Raw genomic sequence first — 11,093 nt, 5'->3', positions numbered from 1 at the left:
TCTTCCCCAGCCACATAAGAATGAAAAAGAATACAAAAAAGAAACAAAACAAAAATAGGGCATTGGATGAGAGATACAAATATTCAAACAAGCTCCTAAAAAAGTTTTCTTAAAAAGAAAAATTCAATCAACATTACTCCGGTTAAAAAACTCGTCTGCTTTTCAGTAGTCTCGAGTTCAAATAAGGGGATGGAAAACAACATGTAATAGGAACAGCAGTCATAATTCCTCTAATCGGATAAGTTGAACCCCTAAATAACATTCAGTCAACATAACATGCAGCAAAAAAGCAGCACGAGAAATAGACGATACAAATTCAAGCATGAACAAAAATTTGGTCATATTTCACTTGTACAAGAATCATCTATCTATTGAACTCCATAATGCACAAAACTCCGGCCTAGCGCATAAACCTTATGCCACCCCGCGAGGAGAGAAGAAGAAAAAATTAAACCTGTGGTCGCTTGGTTAGCACCTTGCTGCAAAGAAGTATGGTATCTTATCTATCTATCTTTTGACAAAATATCTAGAATCTTGGAAGTGAAGGGGTTCGTTACCCCATGAAACCCAACCAGCTGTCAGTTCTCTAGCAAACAGTTCTATGCATCGAGGAGGTCGGAGCCCAGGAACATAATCCAATAACAAATCTGTTCATATTATAAAGAAAAGAAAAAATGAACTTGCATTTAAATCATACAAGGTTCTCAGCACAAATTAGCAATCACATAAAAGTAAAACATCCGCACATTAATCAGACAAGAAGAATACCTGCAATTGGGGGCTTTCTTGAGTAATCACCGGGAATGGTCATAATCACATGATGATCCTTCACAGGTTTAAATTTTGAATGATTAGAAGAATTGTTCACCTATCAAGGATGAAAGAATGGAAATGAGAGATGAGAGGTATATACAAATAAGGGGAAAAACTTTATGGTGGCTAGAGGGCCTATAAAGTAATAATTTGAAGAGTTTACCTTCCCAGCAATGTATCCCAGGATAAGGCATTCATATGGTCTATGATGGAAGAGATCAATATCACCAATCAAGGATCCATTTGCTTTCACCTGCCATAGACAAGAAGTACAGATGTATGTTGAGAATCATGATAGTAAAAGAAGAAAGAGTTGCAAAGAAATTTGAAAAATAATTTACTGAATGGTGAAAAGTGCTGGATATACGTGCATACCCTATATAGGGTTGTAAATGCAACCAACCAGTAACTAATATTCAAGATATCTAACAGTATAATATCTCAAATAATGTAGCGGAGTTTGGAATAGCATCACACACTTTAAGGGCAAACAGTACGAAGAATTCAGATATCACCTTTAGCCAATAAAAAGTAGCAGCATAGCCAACTCCCCATGCAGGAAAAAGCTCATTCTCTGCAAAACTGCGAAGCTTCTCTCTGTTGGTCACCCATAAGGCTACAAGTGCACCATCAGTGTGAGTAAGTTGCTTAATAGGAATGGATAAAAAGTATCTGTTGGGCAGGGTTGGGTACCTGCATTGTGTAAGAACTAGATCAGAAATTATGAAGAAAAAAGAACAACATTTGATAGTATTTTCCTCTTAATATGGGTCAGAGAATATGTAGCTGAACAGTCAATCTAAGAGAAGCATGGCATATCGTAAAGGCGATTGAACACCAAAGTTATATGGCATACAAATCTCTTCTTTTAGAAGATGGCACATGATACCCGAGCAAACAATAATGCTGCTTAGTGCTTAAATACCTTGATTTCTGGTAGGCACTAGCATTTTCCCATGGTGGATCTACTACTATAAGGTTGAAACCAGAGTCAGCATTAGCTGCAAGAATTAATTAAAAGGGAAGCTGAATTAAATATGAAACACAATATGAGATCCTTTTGTGACCACCTAAACACAAACAAGTTGTCTTTAGAAATGCTACATGAAAAATTAACTGGTTTTCTGTTGATAAGATCATACAGATCTAAACATAATTCAATAAAGACAAGATTACTCCATTCACATGTCGTGAAACTGTTGAGGTGAATTATTTAAGGTCATAAGAAACATACCAAGTATTATCAACAAGTAAAACAGATAATTTCTTTCCATGATGGGGATTGTCGCATAAACATGCCAATGAACAATGGGAGAGTTATTGAATGTGAGCAGGAACCAAGGTCCAAGCATATAAGTCAACAAGAAATTGAAATTTATGTAACCAACCATTACCAGGAATTAGATTGCGAATCTGTCCCAGATCAGACTTCCGCATGATGAAAACAAATACATATAAACACATGTAAGATACCATCCATCAAATCTCGGTTTAAAATTTCAGTCACCAAGAAATCTAGAAAAACTTTCCATAACAAAAGGACAAATAACCAAGACAATACGAAATGCAAAAGCCAAGAAAATTTGATTATTACTGTATGGAGGAAAAGATACCATGTAAAAATAACTCTGTCGAGGCACTATATAATGATTGTTCAAAATTTCAGCTACAGTATCATCCTCAGTGTCGTTAGTGACCAAATTATTGAATGCAGGAAGCACCCTCTGCTCACAGCATTGCACATTTGCAAAGTCATCTGACGAAAATTAAATTCAGAGTAAATTATTATTTCACCAGCTAATAGTGTCCAACATTTAACCTACAAACTAAATCTAATAAGCAACTGCACAAATTCATGTATCTAAACCTCGACTACAACCTTAGGCAATTAATAACTTATTGAAATCCTGCCAACATGAAATAGCTAAGACTATGTATCATTCTTTCATGGTAATAGAATATGATGAAATGTTATGGAGCTAAATAGAATATGACCAATGTTGCATTCCATTGTATATCAAACAAATGAATGGGAAAAGGTTTCGGTTTCATTGTCTATAAATACAATATAGAGATAGAATCGTAACACTTTTAAGTTGTTTGTTTTCAATACATTTCCCTCCATTATTCAACAAAAGAGTGAAAGCATGAAAACTCTCACCATTAATCTCAATTAGCTGCTGTTGAGGCTCACGGAGAGGCATATTCAGTGTCACCTCCAAGAGCAGCACTTCCCGAGCAAGGTCAATGAAAGAGTGTTGGACACTCTCATGCTCCCTCTCTGAGCAGCCACAAGAATCATTTCTCAAGGTTCTCAATACATCCAACATTTCGGTACATTGTAGCAAACTCTCATGTGCCTTCAACAACAAAGGCCTTACTTCCTGCACAATATAACAACAACAACAATAAACAGATTTATTTAACAAATTAAAATACAGTTGTAAATGAGTTGAACCGAGCAAGAGCTATCAGATCCCAAGCTTGGCATAGCTTAGGGTCAACTCTCACTAGCATTGTGCTCGGCTCATTAACAATCGAGCCTAATTTTGTAAGCTCAAATCCTTGGCTCATAAACTCGCCTTATGAAGGATTAGTATCCTTCCTTCTTAAGATGCTAACAAACTCGAACTAACTCGACTCACGATACTAACACTAAAATACAGCTTAAAATTTTATGACATCGAAGAATTGTTCCTTCATAATATAAAATAACCGTCAAATTAAGAACGTAATTTAAAATAAATCATTTAAATAAATAATAAATAGAATACCTGGTGACGACGATTGGCGATTTGTTCTCTGGCGTTCAACGGTGGAGGTTCCTTCTTCTTGTTCCGTTTCCGTTTCCGTTTTGGTTGTTGTTCCGAGGTAGTTACGGTGGTCGAGAGAGGTTCGTTACGCGGAGATTCGAAGAAACGAGGATAGTAGGTGGAAGGAGAGACATTGAATCTGTTATAGGAACGGTTAAGAACGCGAACGGGGTCCAGGAAAACGGCGTTTGAATCGTCATTGAAGAAGTATATGCCAGATTCGTTAAACGACGACGGTTTCTGTGACTCCGCCATACTCAGTAGTCAGCTCTCGCTAGCTAACTTACAAAACGGTTACAGTGTGTGAGTGTGTGTGTGAGAGAGAGAGAGAGAGAGAGAGACGAAAGTGCATTGAGCTTTTGAAATTGGGCCATGTGCATTGTGCAACCTTGTTAATGGGCTTTTTGGGTAGAATCAATAGCCCAAAAAAAACATATTGACTGAAAATAAGAAGATAATTGGTATATGGGTGTAATTGATATTATACATTATAATGTAATAAAAACTTACTTTTCATAACATTTTAAAATAGTATATCATTAAAAAAGATAATTTATTAATGTGATAATATATAATCAAAGAAATGAATATTCTCATTCCTATTTAATAATATTATTTTTTGTTATAAATTTATGCAAATATATAATGTAAAAAATTATGTAATAAATTTATGCGTATAGTAGTATTATTAAAAATAAGAGTGGTATATCAATTTTCTATAATTAAATACTTATATAAAAATGTTTACAATAACAATATAATCAAATTAATTCAAATTTGACTAGGTATAAGGTATTGAATCTAATTTTTCACTTGTCAAAATTCCAATATAATCCTACAAATTTTGAGTGTACCCATACCTTTTGAACTTTTTTATTGAGCAACTCTTATCACTCTCTTTTACATGGAATTATGTTTCATCCAATAATGATTTTCTTTAAAAAAGAAAAATAAACAGCTTCATGAATGAGAAATACCAAACTCTATCCATGTCTCTAATTTTTTTTTTCCTTTTACTTTATAGAATTTACCGGTTAAACGGTTAAGAATAGAGAATCTACTTTCGTTTTCAGTTAGCAACTAACAAAAATAAATAAATAAAAAATAAAAATAAAAATATTCTTTTTGCATACGGTATCTCCCAGCCCGACAGGTCAAGAATCTATCGTAGATCTGAACTCCATTTAAGGGTCTGCCGCTGGCCAATGGGTTGCAGTATGTACAAAGCGGGATTCAAACTCTCGACACTTGTTTAAACGGACGAGTGAGCTGACCACTCGACCAACCCAAGTTGGTTAAAAAAAATATTCTTCTAATGTTGGAAGGAAATTGAGAGATGGAAATGAGGCTAAGAAGGGAACAAAGAAGTTGTTGAAATTTGGGGCCCAGTTTTATTTGTCCATTTCTGCCATAACTTGCTTGGAAGGTCTCCAATGCTCCCAATCCCAAGTATCTTTAATTTCCCAATGTCTCTCTCATTACATATGATATGTTATTCAATTATTTAGTTTAATTAATATATTTTTGTGTCTATTTAGATTAATTAATATTCACACTGCATGTTTGTTTCTCTTGCAATTATTCTTTTTCTTCTCTCCCCCAATTGCTTCATTATTTTGATCACTATTAATCTTCAGTACTAATATTCATAATTCATATACAGGGTACGGTCCTTCACAATCACTTATAATTAGTAGTTAAGTTTCTTTATTAGTAAGGTCTTTCATTGTTAAGTTTTTGTATTTCTTGTTAAGGAAAGAAAAATACTATTACTTTTAATTTCAGTTTAATTTCTATGGAGATCATTTAGTATGTACTTTTTAGATATATATAATAAACATATTTTTAAAAAAAATCCCTCCAAATTATTTTAATTGAAGAATATAATAAGCTTCTTTTTTCTCTTTACAATTTTCCCATACTCATTTGATACGGGAGGGAAAAAAGAAAGAAAAATAAATAAAAGTAATGTCTTGTATAACTTTATGTTAAATCAAGGTTTTATTGATTTTTTAATCTTATTTTCATCATGTGCCCAACTAGTCCTTATTTATTTAGGTTTTCTTTTTTATTGTTTCCTTTGTTAATTGTTAGTAATCAATCTATGCATATAAAAAAAAGACCATATATGACAAATTGACTATGTTCCGTACATATTTTTTAATTACCGAAAAAAAAAAAAAAAAACAGAATTTAGGTCAGGGAACATTGACTTTATGTGCAATAACCTACTTCTTATATATGTGTTAAATAATATAAAATATAAATTTTTTGTTAGTTTTTATTTCACAATAATCTATCTTTTTTATTAAGAGTAATAATAATTATGTCAACAAAGCAAATCATATGAGATTTAATTTGGATGTGAGATTGTGAGGTGTTTTCATTGAAGTTATCTAAAAACATAATCATGTGGTGAGCTTTATTTATAGTATTAAATTCTTATTTTATTTTTATTTTTTATTTTTTTTTATATAATTATCGGAAGGAATTTAGAAGGGAGTAGCATTTGACGTTTGAGGAGAGTGAAATTACATGTACGCTTAAAAAGTTTAGAAGTTAAATACACATTAGTCAAACTTTAGAACAGTAATTTGTATTTTTGTAAAAAAAAATTGAAACAAAATTTTGTCCAAAACAAAATTTATTGAAATAAATTAAAACAATCCCCACCACAAAATTTTTTTTTTCAAATTATATTTGATAATTATTTGATGTACTTGATTGATGAGCACTTCTATATTTTTTTTTTAAAGAAAAACGTGTTTGTACTTTTCATGAAGCTTCAATGTCTAAGAACAAATATCTACGCCTAATGGTCAAAAACTATTTAGATAAATCTCTTGATACTTCGATGTCCCTATCCATCCTAATTAATTTTCAAAATAATGTATAATGATCAAATAATGTTCAAGCTAATTAAGAAATAATTAATCAAATAAATTTTGCAACAAAAGTAATATAATGATCAAGCAACTAATTCTCAAGCTAATTAAGAAATAATTAAATATTATTATAAGATATTATATACTGTAAATATATGTTTCACACAAGGTTACAATTTATTAAAACCGATTCATGAGCTTGATTATTATATTCTACCTGAAAAATTAGTTAAAAATGGACAAGGGGTGCTGCCTTATTATAAGTATTATTTTCAAATATCCTAAACTACATATATAAAGTGTAAAACATGCAAAATTAGAAAAATGTAAGTAGCTCAATAATAACAGATAAATACAAGACACATTCAATTGTTATGTTATAAAATTGAGTGTAATTTCACCTTAAAAACAAAATAAATACGGAGTTTTTACAATAAAATTGGTAAAGAACAACGACTTGTCAAAATTATTATAATTTATCAATCTTGTAGTTGTTGTTGCGACGGTTTAAAACAACCATCGCAAATAAGTGAAATAAAAAAATGTTTAATTATTCTGTCAGTCTTTAATCTATAATTTAGTGAATGTTTAATTAGGTCTTTATACTTTTTTTTTTCGATTGAGTCCCTATACCGTATTAGATTTTGTAATTAAATTTCTACGTGATAAAAATGCTAGAATTAACAGTATAACAAAACAAATATGGTATAGTTTAACAGAATATTCAGTTATTTTCAACGTTTTGATCATAGTAGATACTTACTTATAAAATTTGATATGTTATAGGAATTTAATTAAAAAATATATATTTATTTAATTAAAATTTTGATAAAATTATAGAGATTAATAGAGTAATTAAACCTAAAAAGAGGACAAATTATATTATGACAAGAGTATAAAACATCTAATACATACCCTTCATACTTAGCAATTTAGCATAGCCCTAATAATTATGATAACCACCTTATCTTCCATAGATGCCAAATTTGTATATAAAATCCACATAGATAAAATAGGGGGTTTGGTTTGTAACCATCAATTGACCATATAAAAATGTGTAGTTTAAATTAGACTAATTCGAATTATATAAAAATGTGCTCTTGATGGATTCTTATAACGTTTTTTTTTTTATCAAAGATAGGAGACTCGAACCCGCAACCTCTTAATTGAGTATGGAGAGACTATGCCATTTGAGCTATTACTCATTGGCTCTTATAACGTTTTTTTCTTTGGTTGAATCATGTAAATTTATCCGATGTATGGTTTATGAGTGATTTGCCCTCTGTTAGGTGAATTACACAAAAATAGTATAATTTTATTATTTGCGTATATATAGCTGATTTGAACCATTTTCAAATGGAGACAAACTTTGTTTTATTGATTTATCTTTATGTTTGTGCTTCGAGCGAGGTCACGAGCCTGTAGTGTGGCCTGTATTTGGCTTAACCTGATATAGTCTATTATAAAATAGGCACAAATTAAGAATACATAAATTTATATTTATATTCAGTTTATGATTAAATGAGAATTATTTATATTAAATTTTAGGATTAATTGATTAATTGAGAGTTATTTATATTCAGTTTTATTATGATTTCAGAGTTTTAGTATCCTTCTTAAAAAAATACATAAGCTATCATTTTTTCAATGAAAAATCATCTGCTTTTTTTTTAAATAATATAATAAGTTTGAATAAATTATCATCGAATAGTTCTTCACTGTCAACATCATAAATATTCATTCATCTTAAAAGAATGAAGAAAGATTAAAAAACAAACTAGACTGAATTTGACATGTCATGGTAGGATGATTTCTAATTTTGTTGAATGAGTTGTTTGAAGATTTCAGTGTAAGCGTTGAAAACAAATCGATTTTTGGCTGCAGTTCTATGCAATTTATTGTACTTGCAAAAATACCTCAAATCTTGTAAAGTGCAGAACCCTATGAACTGACCCAACCAAAGAAACAACCAATTAATGGAGTGTTCTTTCCAGCTTCCAATAACAGGCTTCACGCTTTTTTCTTCGCCGCAGAATTTGCATGCAATCTTATTCGGGTTCATCCACTCTTTTGGACATCTACTATGCAAGGAAGCTCTATGATCCTTCAAGAACTTTCCATGCTCTGCAGCCTTTTTATTTAAATCAAACTCCATCTCAAATTTTTGGTGGCAGCTTCCGCATTGAACGTCTCCGTTGATTGTTAAGATCTTGTTTTGGTTGAGATATTGGAGTGTGTGAATTTTCGCCGGACGATCAGTGGCCCATGGAAAGGGAGGAGTGATGACTATGTCGAGGTCGTCGACGGCGGCCGGTGCCGGTGGTGGTTGTGGTGGCGATGAAAACTCTGGATCTTGTGAATGATTGAAAGAAGGTGAAGATTGGAATAATGGTTCGGTAGGGAAGAGAGGGAGTGTCTGCAATTCTCTGATTTCTTGATCTTGAGGCTCTGGATTGGGAGGAGCAACCGCCGTAAGCTTTGGTTTCACGTTGCGGCGGTGGTGGTGATTGGTGGAGGCCGATGAAGGTTGATCTTTTCTCTTGTTTTCCATTGTTTTGGAGTTCTTTGATTGTTCTTGAGTTTTCTATGAACTTTTTTTTTATGGTTTTGAGTTTTTTGATAATGAATGTGTATATGGATTGATTGAATTATGAAAGTAAAATTAAATATATATAGATATATTGTCTACGAAAAATAAAGATAAAGATAACGTAAAGATAAGATAAGATAATAAAAATTAAAATTAGAACTGAATATTCTGTTGAATTGAATTTGCGGACTACAAAATTTTTTTTATTGGTGTTATGGATGAAGATAAAAGAGTAGTTTAACAATTAATATTTGTTGTATTTAATTAATTTAATTAATATTCACATACACCGCATGTTTATTTCTTTTGTTATTATCTTTTTCTTTTGAGTAAAGTAACATTTTTGTCCCTAACATTTGGGGTAAATCTTATTTATGTCCCTAACGTTTAAATCGTCCTATTTGTATCCTTAACGTTTATAAAAGTAATTCAATGTTATCCTACTATCAATTATATTAACAAATCAGATTATATTTTTCAATTGTTTTCACTTGGATGTATTCATTTTTAATTATGTCTCACTTGGATGTGTTCGATTTTAATATTATACCTACTATTTGTATTTAGATTCAATTATGTCCCTAGAAAAGTGAATTATGTAAAATTTGTAGGAATTAGTTTCAACATCTGATGAGCTATTTTTCGGAATAAATCATCGATTCTATCCCAGACAATTGTATTCTAACTTGAAGAAGAAATTTTTAAAACTCAAACTAAAGCGCTCATGACGTGTAATTGACGGCAGGATAACATTGAATCACTTTTACAAACGTTAGAGATACAAACAGGACGATTTAAACGTTAGAAAGACAAATAGGATTTACCTCAAATATCGGGGACAAAAACGATACTTCACTCTTTTTTTTTTATCGAACGAAATTGAGTTAGTTTAGTAGTTATAGGCTGTGGTAACGAATTTACATCACTCATAAGAAAAAGATAATACTTAATCAAGTGAATTGGTTAAAGGCCACTATTTTGGTTCGTCATAAATATATCGAAATAATAATATATAGTGTATATATATCTTTCTCATGTCAACAAATTAAACGATTGTGAAAATGGTATGATCATGAGGACATTCCTATCAATACATCACATGCAAACTATATAAGGAACTAATGTCGAGAAGTAATTTATCATCATTGGAATTTAGAAATTATCAAATGGATTTTATTTCACCCTAAATAAATTTGATTGCAATTCTCTACTTATTGCTTTGTTTTGACAAAATTTAACTTAATTTATAGTTTCCATTCAAATATTATTAATAAATATTACATGTATAAAGAAGGTTGCTTCCTAACTTCCATAATAACCTTCATATTAAAAAAATTGAATTATTCATAACTTTATCTAAACAATTTTTGGTTTTTTAATTTTAGCATACTAATCTGTTAAGTAAATTACACAAAATAGTATAATTTTATTATTTACATAGATATAATTGATCTGAAAAAATTTTGAATTGAAACAAACTCTATTTTACTAATTTATCTTTATGTTCGTGCTCAGAACGAGGTTACAATTTGAGGAGGTGAAGGTAAGAGATCCCAACTTCATCAAGTGCAAAATTAGATTGGATGGACAACTTATCCGCAAGACATTTCGATACTAAAATCAATAGAGTGTGTAATTGTAAAGTGAGTTTTGAACATGCTTATATGGTAGTTGCCTTTCTTTTTTAGTCGTTATTATCTGATCTGAGACTGCTGTTTTTCCGACATTAAGTATTCACTACAGCGTATTATTTGTTGAGATTCGGCAGTTACGGACATATCCGTTATGACATTAGGTCATGATCTCGTAAACTCGATTACGGCTTTAATTACTTAGTCGGTTATGTTTTTTTTATCCAAAACACTTTAATTAATTTATTATTTAAAAATAAAAGTTTACAATTTATCTCACAAATTATTAATTTAAAATATTTCTTTGACCATTTATATTTTTCTAAATCTCTCCTAATTCCCATTTTCTAATCAACCAGCC

The 11,093-nt window shown here is 30.8% G+C and overlaps 2 protein-coding genes across 5 annotated transcripts; both read right to left on the bottom strand.

The window, feature by feature from the left end:
• Positions 1-206: 206 nt before the first annotated feature.
• LOC107605733 (Methyltransferase MT-A70 family protein) lies at positions 207-3,943 on the bottom strand. Of its 4 annotated transcripts, XM_088491911.1 has the most exons (10): positions 3,588-3,943; positions 2,975-3,197; positions 2,427-2,569; positions 2,208-2,241; positions 1,739-1,814; positions 1,329-1,506; positions 977-1,066; positions 769-868; positions 558-647; positions 207-479 (listed from the first exon to the last, which is right to left on the bottom strand). In XM_088491911.1, the coding sequence occupies exons 1-10, from the start codon at positions 3,879-3,881 to the stop codon at positions 469-471; spliced, it is 1,239 nt and encodes a 412-aa protein (XP_088348037.1). In that variant the 5' UTR covers positions 3,882-3,943; the 3' UTR covers positions 207-468. The 4 variants fall into 4 exon arrangements, with proteins under 4 accessions (XP_088348037.1, XP_016163189.1, XP_088348038.1 ...); XM_016307703.3 differs by having other exon boundaries at positions 207-647; XM_088491912.1 differs by having other exon boundaries at positions 207-647; positions 769-826.
• A 4,289-nt stretch (positions 3,944-8,232) lies between these two features.
• On the bottom strand, positions 8,233-9,133 carry LOC107647813 (uncharacterized). The gene has a single exon (XM_016351861.2). The coding sequence runs from the start codon at positions 9,060-9,062 to the stop codon at positions 8,325-8,327; it is 738 nt and encodes a 245-aa protein (XP_016207347.1). The 5' UTR covers positions 9,063-9,133; the 3' UTR covers positions 8,233-8,324.
• Positions 9,134-11,093: the final 1,960 nt, after the last annotated feature.

Source organism: Arachis ipaensis, chromosome B6, assembly GCF_059453495.1.
Source record: "Arachis ipaensis isolate K30076 ecotype BB chromosome B6, ASM5945349v1, whole genome shotgun sequence".
In the NCBI taxonomy this organism is placed as follows: domain Eukaryota; kingdom Viridiplantae; phylum Streptophyta; class Magnoliopsida; order Fabales; family Fabaceae; genus Arachis; species Arachis ipaensis.
Note: the sequence above shows the minus strand (reverse complement) of the source record. Positions and strands in the feature narration are given on the sequence as shown.

Bases quoted from the DNA above. Each gene is read 5' to 3' on its own strand.
- LOC107605733 (XM_016307703.3), bottom strand. From the start codon at position 3,881: ATGGCGGAGTCACAGAAACCGTCGTCGTTTAACGAATCTGGCATATAC. The intron at 2,570-2,974 runs GTGAGAGTTTTC...AATTTTCGTCAG, and splicing joins GCAGCTAATTGAGATTAATG to ATGACTTTGCAAATGTGCAA. The intron at 2,242-2,426 runs GTATCTTTTCCT...ATCATGCGGAAG, and splicing joins GACAGAGTTATTTTTACATG to TCTGATCTGGGACAGATTCG.
- LOC107647813 (XM_016351861.2), bottom strand. From the start codon at position 9,062: ATGGAAAACAAGAGAAAAGATCAACCTTCATCGGCCTCCACCAATCAC.